Genomic DNA, 26769 nt, shown 5'->3' with positions numbered 1-26769 from the left:
ATTTTTTTTTATTAGGATAGGCCTTCTGTGTGTAGCAACCCTGTTTTCCAGAAATAGAGCTCTTCTTCAGCTGTTAAGACAATATTATACCTGTTCAAATGTTTCTTTTATTGTAGAATGTAGAATTTGGTAAAATTTAAATAGGTAACACTGAATACTTCTCCATTTTACTACCTGTTTTTAGGAAAATGCTAAATATCATGAACTCCTTGAAAGTTATCTCTGTCAGTTTCAGTATTGAGCACAATCAGAGATACAGTGGAGCCTCAATTTACAAACTTAATTCTTTACCAATTTAGATGAGAACCAAATCAAATTTCCCTATAAGGTCAACGTTGAACCTAACCATTGAATTTAATTCAGTTTTCATCCAGTTTGGTTTGCCACCAGAATTGTGGAAAGAATTAAGTTTGTGAACAGAGGGACCACTGAACCTTTTCTAGAAAATGCTGCAATCACTACTTAATCCCAAGCCAGAAGCAATCACTTTTCTGACTTGCAGCAGCCTTGGTTACCCTTTTCAAGTTTTCATTCTAGTTTGTAGGAGTTTGTGTTTTGAAATGGGTAAAAGTATTGTTACATTGTCTATATGGTCAATACAGATGCTTTCGACAAATTTTCAAATTTTGAAATGGGAACCCCCTTGCACTCCTGGCTCACTAGTAACAATGTATATTCGTAGTCTTAACCAAAGAAGTTGGTTCTGTAAGTGGAGGCTGTGGAAAATCAACATTTTTAATGTATCTCCAAGAATCCCAAAAGATTCTGATTATATTGGTGACCTATGAACCAGCTGGGAGAAACTGATTTCTCTGAACATGTTAAAGGGATCAGAACATTGTAGCAGAACGTCATTTTTCAATACATGAAGAATGATAGAAAGATATAGTGAATGTTAATTTTTTTTAATTTCAGCGAAAGACACATTGCTATTAATTCCACTCCAAATACTACCCTTCAGACACACTTATTCCATCATTTTTTCCCCTTTAAACCAGTCCTCTTTCATGAATGTCCTTAGTTGTGCAGTTATAACTCCTGTCCCAAATCCATTCAAAATGTTTACTTTTCTTAGTCATTTGTGACTTTGGGGGAAGAGCCAGAAGTTGCATAGGGGCAGATCTGATGCTTAAAGTGAGGAGAAACCCTAAGGTTTTCATGAGCCTGCCCTTCTCTAGCCATTTAGCACCCAGCATTCACTGTATTTTTGATCAGTCCTGGTAACAATGTGAAAGAGGACTTCCAGAACTGCTACAACAAATGTTGAAAACAGTGAGATGCATGTTTGAAATGAGAGGAAGTAATTTGAGCAGTAATGGCAATGTCTTTTATTGTAATTTTAAAAAATCAAACTTTTTTTTTTTTTTTTTTTTTTTTTTTTTTTTGTCTTTTGAGACGAGGTCTCGCTATGCAGTTCAGGCTGGCCTTGAGCTCACTTTGTAGCCCAGGCTGGTCTCGAACTTGCAACAATCCTCCTGCCTCAGCCTCCCAAGTGCTGGGATTACAGGAGTGAGCCATCACGCCCGGCTACATCATAAATTTTGATCATGCCTCATGCTAATAATTTGATGCTTACTCCACTCTAAGTAGGTATCTTTTGGCTTTCAGGGAACATTTACTTAAATAGCAGATAATTGTCTTGCAGATGTTTTGCTATGTCTCATCAGAATCCAAATCTTTTCTCCTACTTCCATGTTTTAACAAGCCATCTAATTCTGATGTCTTATCTTTGGAGAGGGAGACTAAGTGGAGCTCAAAGAATAAGAGGTCATCTTTGTACTAATATTTCTAGGATAGGTGTAAGACAGACCTTTAAAAGAAGGTATTAGTATAATTGATAATATTTGATAATTGAGTATATTAATAATAATCTAGTCTATGGAGGTCACTACCTTTGAATTACTTGGCTCTTCACTTACCAATAGAACTGATTGAAATGGAAGGATATGAATAGGGCAGTGGTTCACAACAAAATGATTTTTGTTTAGCAGCGATAACATTGTGTGACAACTTGTTACAAATTCTTGGGCATCACTCACATCTAACCACACTTAAATTCTGAGTGGGAGAGCAGTCATCTGGATTTTATGGAGTCTGCCAGGTGATCTGATGCAGGCTAAAGTTTCAGAACAAATGAAATAGAGCAAGCCTTGAAATTCATCTGTTGAGCCTCACATTTTAAGGAGAAAACTGAAGATAGACTTTGGAGTTAGACTTGAGTCAACTCCTGTTAGTTGAGCAAGTGTCCTTGAGCAAGTCATGTAAAGCCTAAAGCTAGTTTTGTAGCAATCCAGACTTGTAGGCAGTGTTTCTTGCTTTTTCACAAGTGCCATAGCTAGGGTTTATGACTTAGGTAGTTTAATAGTATAGTGTAATTGGTGCTTCCTTGAAGTTACAATGTTGAAGTAATCCATAATGCGGGGAGGGACCTTGGAGCATAAAAATCTTTAAAGAGCCAGTTATGTGATTAGCACTAGAAAGGCTTCATACATTCCTAAATAATGTACATTAGTTCAGTAGAAGAGGTGACTTCTGGAGTCTCCTTCTCCAGCTAGTCACCCACATAATGGCCTGATTAATTTCAAGCACAGTCTACTAGTAGTAATACTCTGGACCAGTGGTAGTAAACCTTTTACATGCATGCTGCAGCCAGTTGTTCGTTATCATTGAAAGCTCTAAAAGGTTCACCATCACTGCAAGTCTAAACAAAAGTCAGTGCATACACTAAAGAAGATTAAATGTATAAAGTTTATGCATAAATGAAGTAATGCGTAAACTCACTGGACATCTTTATGGCTAGTGATGTGGGCTGGGGAGTATTTTGAAGCCCATGATCAGTGGAGACAAAGGAGTTTAGGCAGAGCTGGGGTTGCCTATGTTGCTCAGATAAGTTTTCAGTTACTCTCACTACTTCCCAGTCATTAAGGATTCAGTAGAAGCAGAGGGAGGACAAGCCTGCAGGAATGGGCCTGCCCTAGTTGAGTTGGTCTCAGAAGGTATATTTTCAGGTTAGACAGGTCTCTTTTTCCTTTGAGTTCTACATCTTGGAACAGGAGTAGCCTTCTCAATACAGGAATATCCTCATGAAAACATGGTTTAGGAAAAGTATATGGAGACAGTATTAAAACATCTCACCTTTAATGGTGTATTTCAGAAGTTTAAAAATGGGATTTGTCTGCTCTACTACTGAAATAGAATTAAGTTGAAATGTTGTATGTGTAGGTGCTCACTAATTTGATTCTTCAGAGCCTTTGTGTAGAAGCAACTTGCTTTCAGACGTCCCCACTATTCCAGCAAACTTCTGGCAGGCCTGAAACCTTAACTACACAACGTGATTAGAAAAGATGGGGAGTAGACGTAGCATGGTTATCCTTTAGAAGAAAATTTAGAAGTTAACAGTTTAGGTAAATGATGTGGGTGTGGTCCCTCTTTATACACTGACCTTGAGAATGATACTTCACTGTAGGAGGCATTGGGGAAAGTTGGTAGCTATAATTAATACAGTGCTCTGTAGACTTTGCCTGCTTTTTTTTATAGTCCATGAATTAAGACTTTTAATAGTTAGAAGAGACAGGTTATTTCAGTGACACAGGAAAGTCATTTAAATTTTAAAAATCTGTTCATAAAGTTTTACTGGAATGTTGTCATGCTTATTTATCTACATAAAGTATAGGGCTGGCTGCTTTTGTTCTACAGAGGCAGATTTGAGTATTTGCAATGGAAATTAAATAGGCATAGTCCTTAACTATTTACTACTACCTGGCCATTTATAGAATAGTTTGCTCACCTGACTTGAGTATGTTTGTGTATATCAGGTGAAGCTCACAGGATTCTGTCATGTGTTTTTGGATTTCTTTTGGTATCAGGAAATGAACTCAGGGCCTTGCACTTGGCGGGAAGGTGCTTATGCTCTGAACTGTGTACCTGGCTCCTATGTTGTTAATTTATAGCCTGCCTGTCTTTATCAAAGGACTTTGTATAAACCATGTGTCAAGAGTTTTAGCTTCAAATTTTAATCCATCATTTTTCCATGTACTGTATTTTCTGAACAGTCTCACTAGCAAGATGATAACTGTCTTTCTCTAAGCTTGATTTGGCCTACTGATGTCCAGAAAAAAAGTTTGACTGTCCTACTCTTCATTTAAATTAAGGTAGCTGTGTCACCCCTTAGGTGGGGTCTTCCTCTCAGGTTAGAGTTGGAAGAGTAGGAAGTGAGAACAAACCCTTTTCACTTAGATGTAAAACTGATACTCAATAGTATCAACTGCTTTTTTTTTTTTATAGCAACAAGTATGACTCAGCATCTTATTACCTGCCTTTTAAAGGAAAAAGGTCCTCTATCCAAGTGGAAACTGAAAATAAAATCAGTAATCTGTCTACTTTTGAGGGTAGCTGACATTTGCTATTATTAGTCAGAGGACTTGGAAACCAAGAAATAATGCAGGATGGTTTTGTTTTTGTTTTTTATTGATTCTGGACAATTTGGAGTATAGCCACCTGGGAAGAACTTGTGTTAAAATACCTATGTCAGGGGATAGGTCTAGACTATAGGACTCACACACCAAAATGCTTGAGAACTGCTGTTCTCGAGCGTTTGCAGTTTTTCTTTTTACCCTCACCGGTTTGGACCAAAACAATTTATAAAGTTGGTAGAACTTTTATGAATAGAATAGAAACTTAGGGATCAGTAGAGGTTTTTTTACATATTAGAAAACTGAGACTCAAAACCAAGAAATAAGTTACCCAAGACCTGTCAGGACATTGCAGTAATTAGACTCCTGAGTTTCTCCAAGAATCTGTCTTCTGACTGTTAGAAGGCTGAGTTAACTTTAAAAATCCGTCATTACAGTTGTGGCATAGTATAGCATTAAACAGTCTTTTCTGGTTCTAATTGTGTTTATAGTCTCCAGCTTAGAAAATTTTTGTTAACAAGGTAACGTATTTCTTTGAAAGATAGTTTGGTGGATTCATGACTTAAACCTGAATTATTTTTTTGTTTTTAAATATAATTGTTGGTAACTGGAGTTGAGAACCAGATGAAGAAAGGAAGATGAACTTGAAATCTAAGGGCTTAATGGAAGAAGTTGGATAGGAAAAAGGGTTGTAAAATAGTTAAAAGTGCATAAACAGGAAAGGCCTGTGAAGAGACAGATTAAAGTAATTGAATAATTAGAAGACCATGAAGAGAGTCTGATTTAAATGTGGAAGTGGATTGGAAGAGAGAACACCCTCGGTCCATTTTTAAGCCCCCTCTCCCTTTCTGGTGATGTCTAAAGCCAGGTAGGTGAGTAGATGTCTTCAGGGATGGGGTGCCTTTTCTATGGCAAGGCCCTTTGGTTAGTAGTTGACCACTAATCTCAAACAGCTTGTTACGTTCGAAAACCTAGTAGGTTCTTAAGTGTTTTTTAAGTCATTTGTGGCATTTCTTCTGAACATGTAAGCACTTTGGAAAATATAGTGGCAGGTTTTAAAAATCTGAAGCTGTGCTTCAGAGCTGATTTTTTTTCTTTTTTAAAGTTTAAAATGCTGGGTCTTTTATTGCAGTGTACTTCTAAGTTTCTAATGAGATTTTCCCAAGTATTGGATATTGAGGAGAAAGGTGCAGTCACTTGCAAAATAATTGGTAACTTAGTTTGCTGCTGGTGCTTCCCTTCTCCTCCTCCTCCTCTTCCTCTTTCTGGTTTCTTAACTTCTTCTGAAGGTCTTTTCCAGCTGCAATGTCAGAGTGTGATTTTGGAATTTCATAGGGGCAAGTCCAAGGAAAGTGGGTTTTTTTGGAGACTCATTCTCTTTTCTCAGTTACTCATTTAACAGCTGCTGCTGTTGGAAAGGTTTTGTTGGATAGTATGTTTATTGTGAAACTTCTTGGGGGGCAGGGACTGATTTTGTTTCTAATTGTATTCCCACACCTGGAACAATGTCTGACATAGAGTTACCATTTAATAAACATTTCAACAAGTGAGTATTGTGAAGCACAGCTTCTCTAAGAAGGATTTATACTGGTCTGCCACCTTCCCAGCTAAAGATGTCTTTTGTTTCGTTTGCTTGAGACTACAGTATCAAATCCCTAAGAAGAAACCCTATTAGTTTTAATAATGAACAAATTTCTTTGTGACAAAAAGCCTTGTTTATAATGCAGAGCACATTTGAGGAGAACAAATGGTAATTTGAACTTTAAAAGTTGGAAATGTTACTAATATTTTCTACTTTCGAATTAAAGGGTTTCTTTAAAAGGGAATCATTCTAGTATTTTTCTTTTTACTTTTGAGTCCCACAGCCCTTTGAGTTTTCACCAGAAACTGCCTATGTTTTCCTTATTTTGAAAGATTGTTAACTATATCTTGGAATTTTGGAAATGTTCTCATTGAGAATTGCTGCAAAATAATGATAAATACTCTTTAGGGCTCAGTTGAAATCAGCCACTATTGAGATGGATCACAGACTGGGTTTTCTGGTTTGAAACTGAACCAACATTTGTAAAGTGTGAATGTTAGTTGTGTTCCAAAAGAAGGAATGGTATAAAATTTTCCCTTTTCATTCCTTTTAATGATAACAAACTTTCAGCCTTCCTGACTGCTTTTAGCTTGTTTAGCCTTAAGTTCCCGGCAAGATTCACATACCCCTGATACTGACCACACTCCCGGATGTCAGTCTTTATCACTCTAGGCCAGCTTGTTATCTGTCATAGACAAAAACAGTTCTTTTAAAGTATTACAGCATACTGGGAGCCAGTGTTGTGGTACACTCTGGGGTGCTGAGGCAAAAAGATTGCAAGTTTGAGCTCAGCATGAGCAACTTATTGAGATACTTTCTCAAAATAGGACTAGAGATGCCAGCTCATTGCAGAGGCCCTGTGGCTTCAATTCCTAGGACTCAAAAACAAAAACAAAAACAGTGTAGTAGTGTTAAGCAGAAATGCTGATTTTACTTAAACCAACTTTGGGGATGTAGTATCTATGGATTTAAAAATAGAAATGAAGGAAAAGATAATAAGGATTTGTCCCAAAAGATTTTTTATAATGAGATGATAAATATCTCTGAAAATTTTACTTTTTAAGCTATGCATGGTGCCTATAATCTTAGCATCTGGGAGGATGGGGCCGGAGAATCTCAAGTTTGAGCCCAACCTGGGTAATTTAAGAGTTTAATGAGACCCTGTCTAAACAAAACAAAACAAAACCAAACCCCCAGAAATTTAATCTCTGCATTGTGTTTACTAGAATTGTTCTAACATCTACTTTTAATGAACTAGTTGTGTGTCTTCATGCAGTTTTTGATTGTGCAACTCTTACTTGCCACCTCCATCACTTGTGTACTTGATTTGATTGCTACATTTGAAGGAGTTTATTGTATTCTGACTTGATTCTCTAGCCCTGTGCCTGTATTTTGTTAACCAACCTCCATTTCCCCATGTGTGTATGTCTCTATCTCTTTCATGCTAGGGCTCTACCTAGGGCATGCTAAGCAAGTGCTATAGCACTGTGGAATCACATACCCAGTCTTTTTCTTTAAGAAAGTATAGGTATTTATGCTTGAATTGAGCATTGATTATGTTAGGGACCCTAGGTAGAAAAGGATTGGCAACACTATCAGTCCCCTACTAATTGCAGCTTAATTAATGCATGTGTTTCCTCATGGGGATGTCGACTGGTATCATCAGTGCATGCCTTAAAATAATTAAATTCTTTAGGCTTCTGAATATAGAGTTGTTAGAGCGGGCCAAGGTTTTACTTCTTCTTTTTTTTTTTATATAAGTGTTTTCTTTCCTGGATCTGAGTACAGGAAAGAAAATTGAAGTCTTTTGTTCATACTTAGGCAGGATAAAGTTATGGGGAGAATGTTAACTCTACATGATTGGGTAAACTCAGTTCAGTCCTTTGTAAACTAACCATGAAAAGGGTTAAATAATGACTATCTCATTGACAGTTATTAATATATTTGTAATTTCTTGGAAATTAGCCAGGAATTGTATTATAGCTACATAAAGATTAATTTTCAGAATAAAAATATTAAGATTGCTTAAGTTTTCTCAGCCCTGGCCTATTCAATTTATTTGTCAGGGTCAAAGATACTAAATAAATGATAAGCCGAAATTTGAAACACTCAATATTTGATTTATGCTGCTTTCTTATAGATTGACTAGTTAAGTGTGTTTTACCCAATGTCATCCTGTAAGTAACAGAGTAAGGATTTGTATTAGATTGTTTTCACTTTTGAGCCAACCTGCTTCTTGTAGAGATCCATTCTATTATGTGCTACTCTGTTAATGTTTAGCTGGCAGTGGTCCAATCTGGGTGTTGCCTAGGTTGGTCTTGAATTCTTGAGCTCAAGTGGTTCTCCTGCCTCAGTCTGCACTTGGCTTTATCTTATCAACATGTTTAACAAAGTATTTTATGGACTTGGCTTTCTTGTTGTCTGGTTTCCTTGTGGAGAATGAATTCTTCATCTTTTGCCTGATTTGACACTAATTTGGCCACTTGAGGCTAACCTAACACTTGGTTTCCAAACTTACACCTTCATTGGTATCCTGGGATTTGGTCAGTTTTGAAGGATTTTTAAGCAATTGGATCAAACTTTGCTGGACTTACTTGACAAGTCTTAATCCTAGATACTATGTTTTCTTCTGCCTTTTCTTTTACCTAAGTAGAGGGTTAGTCCTCTAGAACTGCCAGAAGTAGGAGCACATCTGTAATTTATCATTTATGAAACTAATTTTGGGACTCATGGTCTTGGATAAATATAACTTATGAATTTCATTTATCCATTATTGTAGTGTTTGAGGTCAAACCCTTATGCGTTGAATTTTCTTTTACTTTTTAGCATGTTCTTGAGAAGAATCTATTACACCTTTTCCCAGCTGGCAGGAAGTATATGTTCTTAATTTTGCTCAATCAAAAGAAAAAGAATTTTTCAGCAATGATAATAATGGCTTTTGTTACTAATGTTTCTTACATTAGTATGTAGTATTTTTATCTGCCAGCAATGCTTTTTGGCTTCCTGTGCCTTTCAGACTCTCTTACCTTTCAGTAAGGCTGAGCTCAAACTGTCTCTTTGAAGAAACTGTTGTTGGCTCCCTATTGGCTCTCCTTCATCCAGGGTATTTATTTTACCTTTATGTGTATGTTTGTGTGTAACCAGGCTGTTTCACACTTTGGAAGCAAAGGGAAGGCAGTTACAGCCTTGATTCAGTATTTTACTCTGGCCCCTTTATGCTGGCAAATTAAGTAATCCTAATGATACATGTTTCATGTGTAGACAATTGGAAAGATGTCTATTAACTTTACAAGAAATTTGTAGTTTCTAAATGAGCATTGTTATGCAATAGAAAGTATGATACTTTCACTAGTTTGAGATTTTGAGGGTAGGAATTGTAATCCATTTCAGCAAATCTAAGATTTTAAAAGGATTCTTCTGTGCTGACTGAGCTTTCTCTGCCTGCTTTCATGTGTATATAGATTAGCATACATTTCCTTGCTATTTTACAAGTAATGCTTATTTACAATTTCTCAAAATTGAGAATAGAGAAATTCTGTTACAATTCTTTACAATATTCTCTCTCTCTCTGTCTCTCTCTCTCTTTGGTACAGGGAATCAAACTTACAACCTCATTGCTTACCAGGCAAGCACTTGTGCCACTGAGCTGAATCCTTGGCCCAGTATTCTCCTTAAAAACATTTTTCCTTAGTCAGTTTGCTATTCTCTTAATCTGGGATTCTGACTTCTGACTTCTTTTTTCCCTGTTACTTGTTTTCTCAAGTACTTCCTGCCGACTATGTCATCGTCCACTCACTCCTCTATATACACCCTGGAGGGTGGTATATCTTGAGGCTAAATTCCCTGATGTAGGATTGCTGGGTCAAAACAGGGAGAGTGCATGTAAGTCAGTTTTGTTAGATATAGCCCAATTCACTCTCTATATTGTGTCAACTAGGCGTACCCTACTTTCAACGATGTTAAGTAAAGTGTTCTTTAGACTGGATAAAATACATATCACCCAAAGTTGGAAGAGTTAGAAGTGTTATATGTAGCACAGTACTATCTTATGCAGAATACACAGTTAGTAATGGATAGTTGTTACTAACTTTGAAATGAGAATATTTCACTTTTGCAAGTGTGGTAAGAAAATTAAGTGAGACGTAAAAGCCAGAAATAGTGACACACACCTATAATCTAGCACTTGGGAGGCTGAGGCAGGAAAGATTTGCTCCAAGTTCCAGGCCAGCTTTTGCTACTTTGTGAGTTCAAGGCCAGCCTGAATTACAGAGCAAGACCCTATCTCAACAAAACAAAACAAGTTCGGTGAGACATTTTAACAAAATGTACCCTAATATGTTGCTGGCAACTGTATTAGTGCCCTTTCTGTTATGTGGTTTGGACAGTGGCTGATTAGTTTTATGTCTTGATTACCTTACTGGATTTTAAATTTCTTGAGGGCAGAGTCCTTGTCTGATGATGAGTCTTCTTTAGCAAGTGCTTGGGTTTAAAGAATATATTTGATTATAAATTAAATTGGTCCTTGAAATATATTCTTGAATCTAGTTGAGTAAAAGTATCTTTCCCACAGTAACCATCAAGTCCTTGTGTAGTGCTAACTATAACTATTCTTAACAGTGAGAAGAGGCATTCTCCTTTTGTCATTTGGTAGTTTCTTTTTTTTTTTTTTTTTTTTGTCTTTCATTTTTATCGGTACCGGGGATCGAACTCACGACCGCCTGCTTGCAAGGCAGGTGCTTATGCCGCTGAGCTAAACCCCCAGCCCCTATTTGGTAGTTTCTTTATTTGAAAGCTTTCTAATCCTGAGAAATATTTTGAATAACAAAAACATGTTGATCTCTGTTCTCTTTATTCATTTACTACTCTGTCCTTATGGAGTTAACTCCAGGTAATTCTAGTATAAGTTGTTGGATATTGTAAGTATTCTGAGTTTTAAAGGTAACTTTAGTTCCACAATCTTTATCGTTTTTTTTTTTGTTTTTTTTTTTGTCTTTTTCTTTTTTATCAGTAACAGGGATCGAACTCACGAATGCCTGCTTGCAAGGCAGGTGCTTATGCCGCTGAGCTAAATCCCTGGCCCCTCTTTATCGTATTTTTATCTATAGATTTAAGTACTAGGAGTCCAAAACAGTTGTTATCAGGAACCATTAGGTGACCCAGATTCATAGTGAATAAGATTTTCTGGTGATTTAATATACAGTGGTTTATATCTTTCATTTTGTTCCTTATCTGTTAGTCAAATTCAACACAGTTCGTTCTGCATTTAACAGATGATTGAAGTGACGGCATCCTTTCTCTAAAACGTGTTAACAGTATCTACTCTTAAATTCCAGTTAAGGGAAAAAGATGTGCACTTACTTTTCTCCTCAAGTCTACTAATATGTTCTCTACAAATGTTTTCACCATGAGAGATAAATTATTGTACCCTAATTTGCTTTACTTTTTTCATTTATTACACCTCTTCCGACCAGACTTTTCAGCCTGATGTCCCACTGTTACCTTAAATACAGTATGACTTCAGTTAGGCGCATTTTTTTTCCAGTCTTTTTCCTTTGCTTCATTTTTATTCTACACACTTTGCTGTTCTTGCCAAGGCTCATTGTTTTGAACAGTGACTAGAAAAAGACTGAGTATTCTTTGACTCTTTATTCATTACACAGCACTGACTTCCTAGGGCTGGGTTCTACTTTAATTTTGCTGGACACATGTACATTTACATTTTCCTCCTTTTTAGTCACAATTTTCTAGGTTGCTTAAAAGCTTTTAGCTATTTTACCTTTATACTTCTATATACAGTATCTTTCAACTAGTTTTAAATGTTTCTTGTTCCTTTTCTGCTTGAAGTGGCTCCTTGTCATGCTTGAGTACGGCACCCTGATTCTGGCTTAATTTTATCTATTAAACTTTATCTCTTACTGTTCCTTCGTATAAATCCACTCTGAAACTAGATAGTCTTCTTGCTGTTACTCTTATGTAATGCTAAAAATAAAGAATTGGAAGAGAAGAAACTTAGAGATTTTATTGTGAAAAGTTTCAAGAATTCACACAAACACTTGGTGTAGTGAACTCCCTTGTATTCATCTATCATCCAACTTTAAGAACAAGTTTTTGCCAATTGTGTTTTATCCATACCTGTATCTTTAAAATCCTCTTTTCCCCAGATATTTGAAAACAAATTCTAGTCATCACTCAGGAGTGTTTTAGAATTCATATTTGGAGATTATTTAACCTATCAGTTTACCTATCAGTGTATGAGTCCTCTTTGTAGTTTCTTCAGTTGGTTAGCCTTTTTTTCATGTTTAGGAGACACCCCATTCTGTTTGTGGGCAGTTCTGTTTTTGTGCTAACCCAAATCTGCTTTCCTAGGGAAACTTTATTTACATAGATTAATTATATTGTATATTTTATATGCAGCCCAAGGCTGTTCATCTTCACTCAAGGTAGGCAGGTAGACCATAGGTTGGACACAGCTACAAGAAGTTGCCATTTATAAGGGATGATCAAGATATATGGTGAATGCTTAAATTTTAAAGAAACAATTGTAGTAAAACACACATTGCCATTTGCCCTGCCTCCCCCGTACTCTCCTTTTGCTTTAGACACCTTATCCCATTGTTATTTCCACTTTCGGAAACAGCTCTAGAAGTCCTCTTTCATGACTTCACGAGACATGATCAGAAATGAGGCAGATACTGATCCTGAATGCCATCCCACAAAAAGGCAGGCTCATAAAAACCTCAGAGCATGTCTTTATTCATTGGATCTGGCACCATGCAACTTCTAACTCTTTGGATCAAAACAATGAGGAAAGGTAAAGGTGAGTTGATTTAGGACATCAAAGCAGCAACAGTAACACAACTAAAGACTCTTATTATACTTTTTCATACCTTGTCACAGTACAGATAGCACAGTTTGGGCATATGCTAGACATTTAGCAACTTTAAATAAAGGGCACAAGGAGTGTAGCTCTTTTACCTATGTCCTGTATTAGTAAGATTTTTCAACTATAGCCCCATGTTTCTCACTAGATATTTTGGTTTTGTATATTTAGATAGCAGTTGCTTTGAAAGAGTTGGACAATTGGCTTTAAAGTTACTTCAGGCTGTGCTTGTTGGTGTCTGCTTATAATCTCAGCCCTCTGAGAGGCAGACGGATCACCAGTTTGAGCCCAGCCTATGGTACTTGGCAAGACCCAGTCTCAAAAAAAGGTCTGGGATGTAACTCAGTGTAAAAGGTCCTGGATTTAGTCACCAATATTGAAATATTTTTTTTAATTAAAAAAGTTAATTTTGAAATTTTGTATGTTTTGAAAACAAGTTGACATTCTAGTTATCTGAAATCTATTTAGAATTACTCATTTTTCTGATAAAAGTGACTCATTGTAGGGGGATGAAATATATGCACAAAAAGTCATGAATATATCACTCAGAGGTCACTTCTTTCACTGTTTTGATGTCTGTCTGCAAGATGTTTTGATGTCTTTTTGTACATGTTATATTTATTAAATTATACAGGTTGTTTGGTGGTACTGTTCTTTTTTAATATTATGCCTGCCATCTTCAACTTATTATAATAACAGATCTTGAAGTTTTGAAGTTACTTTGTTGAATTTGGTCTATAAAGTGACACATACTTTATTTCAGGTTGTAGTGCTGTTGCATATATTGTCATTAGTATGGTTTGAGGCAGATGTCGTAGGCTATATTACTGTTAAGTAAGCAGAGGTCATCAGCCTTGTTGATTGATTCAGCCTTTTAAGATTATAGTCTTTAAGACTTTGAAGTTGGAGGGTTTCTGTATTACATGGAAGATTGGATTCAAGTCCTTCTTCTGATAACTGTGTGTGTTTAATTTTTTCTGTCTCTATGGAATGGAAATTTCTCTTTGTCCAGGGCCTAGCAGAGAGAATGTTTAGTAGCTTATGGCAAATATGACTTCTTTAGTGTTGGGAGTGGACTCAATACACATAGTGCCTACATATTATAATATACTACTATGAAACATGTCACTTCAGTGTTTAGTAGCTTAAAACAATGAACACTAACTTTCTCACATAATTCTTGTGAATCAGGAATCCAGGAGCAGTTTAGTTATCTGATGGTGGCTTGAGGTTTTTTTGTAAGATTGCTGTCAGCCAGATGTGGTGGCACACACACACACACACCCCTGAATTCTCAGCAGTTAGGGAAGGTGAGGCAGGAAGATTACAAGTTCTTTCCCAGCCTGGGCAATTTAAGACTTGACAAGACCATATGTCAAATTAAAAATTAAAAGGTCTGGGGATATAGCTTAGTATAAAGACCTTGGGTTTGAGCGTGAAGACCAAGAAAAGAAGATTACTATCAGCTTGTTAGCTAGGGCTGCAGTTACCTGGTTTTATTGAGGCTGGAGAATCTACCTCCAAAATGGTTTGGTTATGAAAGTAAAAGTCATCAGTGCCTCACTATGAGTCTTTCTATGTGGCAGCTGACTTCTCAAAACAGAGAGAGCCAAAAAGAAAATATGCCTTTCATGACATATTTTGTCATGAAAACATGACCTATGTTGTATATACATACTGGCATTTCCATTTTATCCGTGTTTGCCAATCAGGGTCACCTGACTAGTGAACAACTTTGGTGGTTGTTTTAATACACATTAAAGTTGGAGAGGCATCTATAGAGGTGTAGAGCTATACACCATGTTCATGAACCATAAGATGTAAAATTAAGTATTGTGAGGCTACAGAGGTCAAGATAGTGTGTTTGTGTAAGAGTAGAATATACTCTAGAATTAGACATGAATACATGGTCACTTGATTTCCAGTAAAGAAACCAAGATTCCTTTCTTCATGGGTGCCAGAACAACTAGACAGCTCTATAGATAAAAAAATGAACCCTGACCCTTATCTCTGTAAAACTACAAAAAATAAGAGGAAATCTATGTGACTTTGGGTAGGCAAAACTTTCTTTGAGCACAAAACATACTGTAAAAAGGAAGAAGTAAATTGCACTAAAGTTGAATACTCCTTTTTGAAAGACACTATTATGAAATTTTAAAAAGGCAAGCCAGTAGCTGATAAGAAAATATTTCCAATATATGTAGTAAAGCTAACAACAACAGCAAAAAAAAAAAAAAAAAAAAAAAAAAAATTGCAATTGGGAATGTACAAAGAACTTTTACAATTCAACAATGAGACAAAAATTTTAATAGATTTGAACATGTCCTTGACTAAAGGTTTTGAGTGTCACATGAGAAGATGAAGGTCATTACAAGTCATCATCAGAAAAACATGAACTATAAAATCCACTAGGCTAGCTAACTGATTTTATTGAGAATTTGCAGCAACTAGAACTCCAGTGAATTTTTGATGGTAGCATCACTTTGAAATATAGTTTAGTAGTTTCTTACTAAGTTAAACTTAATTGTATTGTATGATCTTGTAAATTTGCTCCTAAATATATATCAAAAAAAGTGAAAATGTCTTTAGAAAGACTGACATATGAATGTTCATGACAGATTTATTATAGTAGCCAGTGTCTGGAAACAAATATCTATTAATAGGTGAATGGATAAATTATAGTATATCCATACAGTAAAATACTACATAGCACTAAAATGGAAGTGAGGGAAGTAGGTCCATGTTAGAGTGGTTGTCTAGCTTTTGAGAGGCCCTGGATTTAATCCTTAGTCACCAAAAAATTTTAAAAAGGGACAAACTAGTTACATCCCATGACATGTAGCATGGGTGAATGTCGAAAACATGGTAGATGAGCTGGGCATGGTGGTGCACACCTGTAATTCTAGTACTTGGTACGCTGAGGCAGAGAGGTTGCCTTGATTTTGAGACCAGCCTGGCCTGTGTGATAAGAATCTGTCAAAATAAAGCAAAACAACATCTTGTGTGAAAGAAATTAGAAACTAAAAAGTAGGTTGTAGATTGATTTTGTTTTTATGAAACTTATAAATCTAAACCATAGTGTTGTCACATCAGTGCTTGTTTTGGGCTAAAGGGTAAGAGATATGGATTGAACTTTCTGGGCTATCTACCTCAAAATCTTATTTGTAGTGGAGATTATACCTGTGTATATGTCAGATTTACTACAGTGTTTTGTTTTGTTTTGTTGGTCTTTTTCCTTTTTTATCGGTACCGGGGATCGAGCTCACAACTGCCTGCTTGCAAGGCAGGCGCTTATGCCGCTGAGCTAAATCCTCAGCCCCGCTACAGTGTTTTTGAGATGTATTAAAATTCATTTAAAAATATTTCTTGAGGCTTGGACTTTTCCAGAAGTTATGTAGATGACCATCTAATCTTTAGAATCAGTGTTCAGGATTGTCCTTTTGTATCACTTACCAGTTAGGCTTAATAGTAAGATTTAGGAAGAATGCCAAACCTATGTCCTTTCATAGTAGAATTGGCTCTCCTTCCCACATCCTACCATATGTTAGTAATAGTAATATAGTCTTGGTTTTACAGACAAGGTAATAGAATACCTTGTCTGGGCTTCCTTGTAAAATCTCCACTTCTAGAGGAATGTGCTTTTTGTGGCCACTGTGCCATTTGAATTCTGAGCCTGTTGACCAGCTTGTGATGGTAGGTGGGTAGCTTATGACTTTCTTAACTGACTTATCGCTTATGGTTGCAGATTCTCATAAACATAAAGATAAACACAAAGATCGAGAACACCGGCACAAAGAGCACAAGAAGGACAAGGAAAAGGACCGGGAAAAGTCCAAGCATAGCAACAGGTAAGGGTCAGTCTCATCACTCAGCAGTGGGTTGGCCATCTCGGCTTCCCAGAATAGACATTAACTTCAGCTATAGTTAATAGCATGGGCAGTACAAAATACACAGAGATTGTATTTGATCCTAGAATTGCTAAGAGGCTGGCTTTGATAATTCTTCAGGCCTGATTTGGGATGCCATTGTTAAAATCAGTATACAAAAGTAGATTGGAGAACAAAGAATATTACCATGGATTTAAAAAAAAAAACATTTTGTAAGGTTAGAAAGGGACTGATCAGGAGGACTAAATGATTATGTTTATATAGACTAGTATCAGAGCTTCAGATATACAAAGACTTAATAGAACTGTAAAGAATTACTCAGATCAAGGTATACAAAATCAAGTATGTGACTTCTTTCAATATATACTTCATTAAAAATATATCATTTTTTGATTTTGTTTTTATGGTGCTAGGGACAAAAATACATACTTTTTAACTTTAACTATGGATTCAGTGTAATACATGATGGCGTGACATTTAATGGAGTGTGCCTTGATTAAAAAGTGAGTTAGATTAGAGATCTGATTTTCATTTGCCCCACCCCCTTCTTTCTTTTGGTGTTTTAAAAGGGTATATAAACCAGATGCAGTGCTCCATACCTATAATCCGAGCACTTGGGAGGCTGAGGCAGGAAGATAGCCATGAGTTCAAGGCCAATCAATGAGTTCAAGGCCAATCAAGGCTACCTAGTGAGTCCAAGACAAGCCTGAGTTGCATAGTGAGACCCTGTCTCACACACACACAAAAGGATGTACATTAAAAATTCTTAACTAGGGAAGCCCAGCCCCTACATGCATTCTAGCCACCATTAAGATTCTTCCTGTGGGTAGCCAGCACGTGTGGGGAAAAGCAGCTAGCCTAGTCCCCATATGCACACTGGCTGCCATTGCGTCTCTCCTGGTTACCAGTGTGAGCCAGGAGAACCAGCCAGCCGTGCCTTGGAGAAGCCATGAGTGTCTGGAGAAGCCCACCCTGCACCTCACTGCCTTCTAGGGAACCTGCGTTACAAGAGACCCAGGCACCTGACCTGTTTCCCTGCACTGTAGATGGGTAGCCAATGTGGGAAGCACCTGAGACCCCATAACCCAATCATCTGGAGGAACTCAGGAAAGTATCAAGACGAAGGAGCAAAAGGTGATCTCTGGCCTCTAACTCAAACAGAACAAGTCCAGGAGACATGGACATGGAAAAAAGCAGGAATTGCACACCTGAAATTTCTGGGATGCCACTAAAGTAAAGAAATTACTTGATGAAGCTGTAAAAGAAATAGGATCAGAAATAATATCTCAGGTAAAAGAAGAAATGATAAACATAATAAAAGGGTTGCTGAGCATATCTAAAAAAGACATAGATTTTAAAAAAGAAGAGCATCGGAGAATAAGGGAAACCTTGAATGAACAATATGAAGAATTGGAATGCATGAAACAGACTCAAAGAGATACCCAAGAAATTAAAAACTCCATTAAAAACTGACAAAACTGCTTGAAAGAAACTGAAGACTTTCAGATCTTGAGGACAGAATGGCAGCTAGTGATTGTGAAAGGAAAGATCTCTTAAAAATAACAAGAAACGGGAAAAAATAATTCAACAGCTACAAGACGATACAAAGAAAAATAAGAATGATAGGTTTCAATGAAACCTATCAACACAAATGACTTAAGGAAACTGTTTACAGAAGTAATAACAACTTCCCCAGCATGAGAATAGGAGTTGACATACAGATAAATAAGCCATGTGGAACTCCCAACTAGCCATAACCAAGATAAATCTACACCCAGACATATGATAATTGAGATCCAAGATACTCACCACCAAGACAGCATATTAAAGGCTTAGAGAAAAGAAACATCACTTATAAAGGAAAACCCATCAGAACCATGACAAACTTCTTAACACAAACCAAGTTAAGAAGAGCCTGGAGTAAAGTACTTCAAGTCCTGAAAGAAAACCAACAACCAAGATTGATGTAACCTGCAAAACTATTTTTTAGAATTAATGGAGAAATAAGATACTTAATGACAAAGAACAACTAAAAGAATTCATGAACACCAAGTCAATCCTTTAAATAAAGAATACTGAAGGATATTCTAGAGAGAGATAAAAATGACCCAGGAAGAACAGCAAAGTGAGATCACTGAGCAGGACAGAGAGTTGAATGGAGGGGAAAAATAGGGAGCCAAGGGCAGAAAGAAATCATGATAGAGACAAATCAGTGCAAGATGGCCTTGATTCACCAATAAAAAGAAATCAGGCAGAGTAAATAAAAAAATAAGATCAATATGTGATATACAAGAAACACATTAACTCGAAAGGAAATTCATAGATTGAAAGTCAGGAGAGAAAACAATGCTTCATGCAACAGGGAACTAGCAAAAAGTAAGAGTAGCTTACCCATCAACTGCAGAGTGGATAAGAAAGATATTTTATATCCATAGCATTTTGTATCCATAGCATTTTATAGCATTTTATATCCATAGCTATAAACAATGATAATCAAAAGGCTCTTGTAGGTAAATGAATGCAACTTATGAAGTGCTCGTAGGTGGAATGGTTCAAACCTGAACATCATGTTGTCTCACTAGTATAAAAAACTGTAGGAGTTAGTGGGATCCAAAATGTACAATAGACATGAAAGCGGAAGGGGAGGAAATGTCTAAAAAGGGAAGGTGGTAGTCATGGTTAATTCCCTGTCATTTTGTTTTAAAGTCCTGTATCATTTTCATTGGTTTGGTTTGGTTTTATTATATCTGATGGCATGGGTAGCTATTTTGAAGATAACATGATATATTATGGTAGCCATTGTTGGTTTCTTATTTTGTTTTGAAGTCCTATGTCACTTTCGTTGTTTTGTTTTGATTGATTTTATTCTGTTCTGTTTAATTTGATTTTATTAGATCTGATGGTATGGGTAGCTATTTTGAAGATAACAAGAAGTATTATGGCAGCCATTGTTGATTTCCTATTACCTTCTTTTGAAGTCCTGAATCACTTTCACTGTTTGGTTTTGACTGGCTTTATTCTGTTTTGTTTGGTTTTATTCTCTCAAAAATAAAAAATTTAAAAAATTCTTAACTAGGGTTTCCATGATCTTTGCACCCCTGAAATCTTGCGCAAATGGTTGAATATAAGAGATTTTCCTGGAAAGAAATTTGGTAGCTTTCACCCAGTATACATGAAACTTAGCAGTGCTCCTTACTGGATCTAAGCCCCAGAAAGATTTCTTTATTGTTCCTTTTGTCCCATTTTTTGATGTAGGAGTTAAGTGGCTAAACCTACTCATTTGAATAGCAATTTGCGCTTTCCATATACTGGTTAGTAAGAAAGGGGTATGGCATTCCTGTAGTGGCCTTAGTTTTGTTAGCAGGGAGGGTAAAGTTCATTTGTCGCATCCTAAGTTTCATTAAAACTGTTTGCTTGTCCTACAATCTGTGGACTAGTTAAAATGAAAATTACTAAATGTTTTCTTTTTATGAATCCTTAAAAACTTTGGTATATTTCTAGTGAATAAGTTTTTTAATGAATCATTAAAAACCAGGTTAATTTTCTCTAGAGAAGATATTTCTTCACAAAATGTGTACTGCTACAAAAGTAGATTGGAGAACAAAGAATAGTGCCATAGATAAAAAACTTACTTAGTAGAAAGGGACTAATTAATAAGGAGGATGTAATGATTATGTTTATATTGACTAGTATCAGAACTTCAGGTATATAAAGATTTAATAGAACTGTGAAGAGAAATAGGCATTCATAATTATAATCAAAGACTTTACCTCTTAATTTTTAGGGCAAGTAGACAGAAAACTATTAAGGAAATGAAGGCTTGAACAAGATCAACTAACTTGATCTAATTGACCTGTATAGACTTACTCAACAAGACTAGACTATGTATTCAGGTGCACAGTGAACAGATGGAAAGATAAATTATAATCTAGGCCTACCCCTTCTTAAATCTGCCTTCCCTTGGCTTTCATGCCTTCATCCTTTTCCATTTTTCCTGCCATCTTATCTTCTTCTCATGTATATATAATACTCTAATAGTCTTTGACTGTCTTATTCTGCTACCTCTCTTGCCCTTTGCTCCCTCTTACATTCTATCTCTAGTCTTACATATAAACTTCCTTTTAGTTTCTCAAACACAGCATGTTCTATAGTAGGCCTTAAAACATGCTGTGGCTGGTTCTGTAATTTTCTCTTGCCTCCTTGCAATAGTTTGGGCTTGATTTTAATTCAAGTATGCTTTCTGACTATCTCTTCATATTAAGTGCCTCTTTTATAAAACTCTGGAACCATGAATATATCTCTTTCATAGTAATTAACAAGTTGTGTTGGTATTGTAATTTTTTTTTTTCTTTTAATCCCATGGGACTTAACAGGACCTAGAGTGGGAGTAGTTTTATATTTATTTTACATCATTAGAGCTTAGCAGATGATTGGTACTCACTAGTCTTTGTTAATGAGTCAGTGAGTAGACGACTTGTGGATACACCAGTTCTCTCTTTCTCATATATGCTCAGTGTCCATGGGATAGTTATTAGTTCCCATTGACTGACCCAGTTTTTCAAATAATTTTTTGTGTATTTGTAGTAAAACGTAGGTGACATAAAATTTGCTGTTATGAAAGGCATTGAGTACACCCGTATGCAGCCATCACCACTCTCTAAAACTTTTCATTATTCCCAATCTTTGAACAAATCCACTAACCTCAGCCTGTTGTTTATTCTACTCTCCATCTCTATGAAATTGACTATTCTAGGTACTTTGTGAAGTGGAATCAGAATATTTACCCTTTTTTTTACTGGGCCTTTTTCCCTTAAAATTATGTTTTCAAGGTTTATCTGTGTTTTCACATGTCAGTATTCAGTTCTTTTTTAAATGATTGAATAATACCCATTGTACGAAACATTTAAAACATCTATCTAGTGACCAGTACTTAAGTTGTTTCCATCTTTTGGCTGCTGTGGATAATGCTATTATGAACATTGATGTTTAAGTATATGTTTAATCCTTGCTTTCAAATCATTTGTGTATATAGTATATGTAGCAGTAAAACAATTTATTTGTATCCTACCCACCATGTTTATTGCTGGTAGGAAATTTGAAAAAAATAAATAAAGAAGAAGTAACTTTTGACCATAAAGAACCTCGTCTGAGGTGCTGAGAGATACAATTTTACAGGGAAGATGAAGAAATGCTGATTTCCATATTACTATAAATTTTTCCAAAGACTATAAAAATAAGTTTATATTTAAAATGTAAAACGTTTTTCCCTCTTCTGGTACTGAGGATTGAACCAGCTAAATCCCAGACTTTTTTGTTTTGAGACAGGTCTTGCTAAATTCCCCACGCTAGCTTTGATCCTCCATCCTCTTGTCTGTCGAGTAGCTGGGGTTACAGATAAGCTCCACTAAACTTAGACATAAATTTGGCCCTGTCTTATTTTACCACAGTCATCTGTTTTTAAAAATAAAGGATCTGATTTTTGTTAGTTATCGTGAGACATCCACAATAATTTAATAGCTTCTATCTGGGAGCAGTGCTCATCCTTTTCCATCCACTTAGGTCTCATGTGATCTTGGCTAAGTTAACCCTAACCTCCATCTCAACTCAGCTGTTTCATGTTTGTATGAATAAATACTTCCAAGGGTTATCATGGGAAGAGGTCTTTGTAAACTGTTCCAGAAATGTACAATAGTTTTTTTAAACCTCTTCTAAACCATACTTTTCCAAGATTATAGCATATGCAAGTTTGGGCGTATTTTGGCACATTTTTGTGAATTTTAATATTTTTATTTATAGTCAAATACTCAAGAAAATAATGGACTGTTTGCCAAAAGTCTGGATGGAGTTTCTCTTTACAAATGACTAAATCTAGCCCTGACTCGACAGTTAAACCAGAAGATATGTTATAAGCCAATGTTTAAATACTTTCTTTGACTGACACATTACCTCTTTGCAACAAAGCAAGTGTATTGATTATATTCCAGTAAAATTCTATACACTGTTCCTTTTTAAGTGACTTCTGATCTTTCTAGTTCTTTTTGGTTTCTTCAGTTTTCTTAGCAGATTACAGAAACATTGAGGATTGTTTCATTGCCTGTGAAGCCTAGAATAATGAAGAGTTAGCATGACCTGTTCTTAAAAGCTTCTGATTTACATCTTTAGTAATAAAGTCTAGCTAACATTTGTGGCTATTTGTTATCCTCAGATCAACTTTTACCTTGAGGAAACCGTTGTTGGTGTGTTTCTGTGTCTTTTTTCCTGCTATATGTTAGTATCAATTATTTGTCATCATACTATACTCATGACTCATCCCAGAGGAATGTTATTTTTTAGTAACGTGTTGAAATGTCAGGCTAATCATTGTCTCTTGAGGCTGTGGACTGCTGTCCATCATTACCACCACTCCAGAGGTCCCACTTTATTCATTTGATTTTCTCTTTATTATCCTCACCCAAGGTGCAAAATAGTGGAGCAGATATTAAAGAGCATTTTATTTCTTCTCTTTGTGTGGACAGGAATCTCAGGTCACATGTGCAAAGTTGCACAGCAGTGTGGTAGCAGAATGAGGAGATGGGGCTTCTGAATTATACCATTCAATAAAAAATTTCCCCCTTAAGGAAAGTCAGTTATGTAATCAAACTATTAAGCACTAGCACTGCTTCCTTTTCTACATGCTATAGGCAAACACTTAGAAATGTATTCCAAGCACTGCTTCCTTTTATTTTGGACCCCCAAATCTCTAAAACTTTTGGCATTGAATATATTCATCACATGTAATACCTTATGAAAACCTCATCTCTCCCTTACCTTGTTTAGCCTGTGATATTACAGGATGAGATTACACTAAAGTCAATTAAAAGTAATTTCTTCTAGCATTTGTCAATATTTTATTCTTCAGTTCCTTGCCCCCCAAAAAGAAAAGGACTAGCTTTTTAGATGCCCAAGAATTACTGATCTTATAGGATCTCATCAAATAAAGGTATTTTTTTAAAGGTTACATTCTTAATCATAAAATTTCCTCAATATTAGATCTCTTATATTAACCAACTACTATTAAAGAGTTTTGGGGGGACTTTTTAGATAAATAAGATAGATAAATAAGCTATCACATATGAAAAGTTAGATTCTTCTTGCTAGTTTTTGATTGTGCATTTCTTGCTTATTTTAAACCTGGCATCAGACTCTTGTGACAAATTTATGGAAAGCCAGAGAAAAAAAAACTAATAGTGAGGGAAGTACTTTTCCAGTCGTATTGGCGAGGCTAATCTATATTCACAGTGTAAAAAACATCTGAGAGTATGGATGCTTTTGGCTTCTGCTTTCCTTCAACTAAAAATTCTACCTGCATTTGGGGGGGGGGGGCTACCAGGAATTAAACTCAGAATCTCTTGCTTGCCAGGCAGGCGCTGTACTACTGAGCAGGCAGGCCCTGGCTCTCTACCTGCTTTTAACTGAGGAAATGTATGATTTTCAGGAGAATGTACTGAGTCAAGTATCTAGTTCTCAGATTGTTGTTGTTGTTGGAAGTAATCAAACATAAAAGGTATACTTGCAAGCTCTTTGCTGAAATCTTTTATTTACACATTTTTATGCTTACCTATTAGGGAGAAATGGACAATTAATAAAAGTAGGTAGAAAAGGCAGGGTAGTTTAGAAATTAGAAGTCAAAAGATTCTGTCATTTACAAGCTGTATGTCCTAAGCTGTTTTTTCTCTATCTCATTTCTCATTTTGTCAGGCATTGACAGTACTGCCAGATTATTTTTACGTGATACTCACTAGAAACTATAACATTCTAAATAAGATACTGATGCTGATTACCACAGAACTTGATGGAATATTGTATAGATAAATTGGAGTTGTCAGTTTTGGTAGTGGGTTCTAATTCAATAGTTAATTATTGGTAACAAAGCTTTGGAGCCTCTATACTTCGAATTATTTTTAGCTTTACTGTAATGAACTCTTAAGCATTACTTTTAAGATTTTGTTGTGGACAAAGCATTGGAGCTAGCCATTGAAAGATGGTTAAGATCTTAACAAGGAAATGTAATGGCTAGAAAGTGGGGGTCATTCCAGATACGAGAAAAGTGTAAATGGGCTGAGGGTGTTCTTGCCTAACATGTGAAGGATCCAGAGTTCAGTCGCTGGTTGTGCTAAAGCAAGGTATGGAAGTTTTGTAGTATGTGCTTTGTTTTAGGAGACAAATGGTTGAGTTACATAGGATAAGATAGAAGAAAATGAAAAAACAGTGGCTTGATGCGAAACTGTTAAAAGATATTTAAGGAAGTCCAAACTTGATTCTGAAAGGACTAAGAAGCCATTAGAAATGGGTAATAAGCAGCATATCCAATGCAGAAAGTTTCTGTCGTTGATAATTGATTCTTTACACTATTAATAAAGGTAATGAACTTAGAAAAGGAATGGAAGTTCAGAATATGTATTGATTTTTAGCATCTTCAGATGTATCCTTTTATCCTTGCTGGCCCATAAAGATTAAATAATGGCTAAAATTTCTTTCAGGGCTGGAGATGTGGCTCAGTGATAGAGCTCTTGCCTTGCATGTACAATGCACTAAATTTAATCACCACACTACAAAAAATAAAATTTCTTTCAACTTGAAATTTCACTGCTTCCATGCCATAGCCTTCCCTTATCTGCAGTTTTATGTTTTGCAATTGTAATTTCTTTTGGTCAGCCAAAGTCCAAAACACATTTAATGGAAATTCCAAAAATAAGCAATTCCCAAGTTTTAACTTATGTGTGATTCTGTGTACCGTGATGAAATCTAACCTGGGACTTGATTCGTCATTTTTTTTCTCCCAGCGTATTCATGTTATATCCACCTTTTAGTCCTTTGAGTAGCCATGTTATCGTCAGGTCATCTGTCATCATATCCGTGTTTATATTCAGGTCACTCTTATTTTACTTAATAATGGCACTAACACTTGTAGTAGTGATACTGGAAAGTAGGACATGACAAAGAGAAACGAAAGACCTCAACTTAATAGCAAAAGGGGGGAAAAATAAGATGCTGGCACATATGGTATATTATTATTAATCTGATTGCTCTTGATTTATGAGTTGAACTATATCATAGATATACTTGTATAAGAGAAAACGTAAGTATGTAAGTTCAGTACTGTTTGCTTTCAGGCATCAACTTAGGTGTTGTACCCAAGAGCGGACTACTGTACCATAGAAAAGCAGAGCCATTGTGATTTTGTATAGTAACCTATGATAATGACAAATGTTAAATAGCCTTTTATTTTCAGAGTTTTCTGGAAATCACTGTTTTCCTGATGCTGCCTGGAGTTTTTTTTATTTAACAAAAAAATTCAAACTTTTAGTTTTCTGTTTTTGTTGAAAGGGTTATTAATTTCCCTTATTCTACAGTTTTGAAGCCCTTTTGCTCTTTCAGAGCAGAGATACCCTGTAATCCTGGGCTACAGCCTGTAGAGGTCTGTTGCCTTAAGGATTGGTTGGATAATTGGGCCATTAGTTGTTAAATCTTACTTTCAGTAGGTAGGGGGGCTACATTATCTTGGTAGTGCTTTCTGCTTTGCTTTGGAAAGTAACTGAGTGGTCATGTGCATGACTTTGGAGCCATATTACCACAGTTCAAATCCTCATTCTCTTTCATTAGATGTGTTTCCTTGGGCAAGTTATTTAACCTGTGCGTCTTAGTTTCTACATCCGTAAAATGGAGATACTAGTTTTGATGTTTGAATACTTCTGATGAGCACCTATTATATGGTCCTATTTTGTTGTCTACTGAACATTTTTTTTCTCTCTCTCTGTATTCTGAATGTGAAGCCAGCGAGGTACCTGTCCCCTCTCCCTCTTTTTGAAACAAAGTCTCATTAAGTTGCCCTCTAGCCTTAAATTTGTGATTCTCCTGCCTCAGTTTTCCAAGTAATTAGGATTACCACATCCTGCTTGCTAAGTACTTCTTATTGGTGACAGAGGACTGATTTAAATATTTTCTCATGCGTAGCATTCTAGGTTTCCA

General features: G+C 36.0%; 1 protein-coding gene across 1 annotated transcript in view; it reads left to right on the top strand.

Annotated features, from left to right (window-relative positions):
* Top1 (DNA topoisomerase I) overlaps positions 1-26769 on the top strand; it is an 86096-nt gene that overhangs the window by 11070 nt on the left and 48257 nt on the right. The window contains exon 3 of the mRNA XM_003467756.5: positions 16620-16722. Coding sequence (XP_003467804.2) covers positions 16620-16722 — 103 coding nt within the window. The remainder of the gene's footprint in view (positions 1-16619; positions 16723-26769) is intronic.

This window comes from Cavia porcellus, unplaced genomic scaffold (assembly GCF_034190915.1).
Source record: "Cavia porcellus strain 051 isolate PalLab524CR breed Dunkin Hartley unplaced genomic scaffold, mCavPor4.1 scaffold_5, whole genome shotgun sequence".
NCBI lineage: Eukaryota > Metazoa > Chordata > Mammalia > Rodentia > Caviidae > Cavia > Cavia porcellus.
The sequence above is the reverse complement of the archived record's forward strand: the minus strand, read 5'-3'. Positions and strand labels throughout refer to the sequence as shown.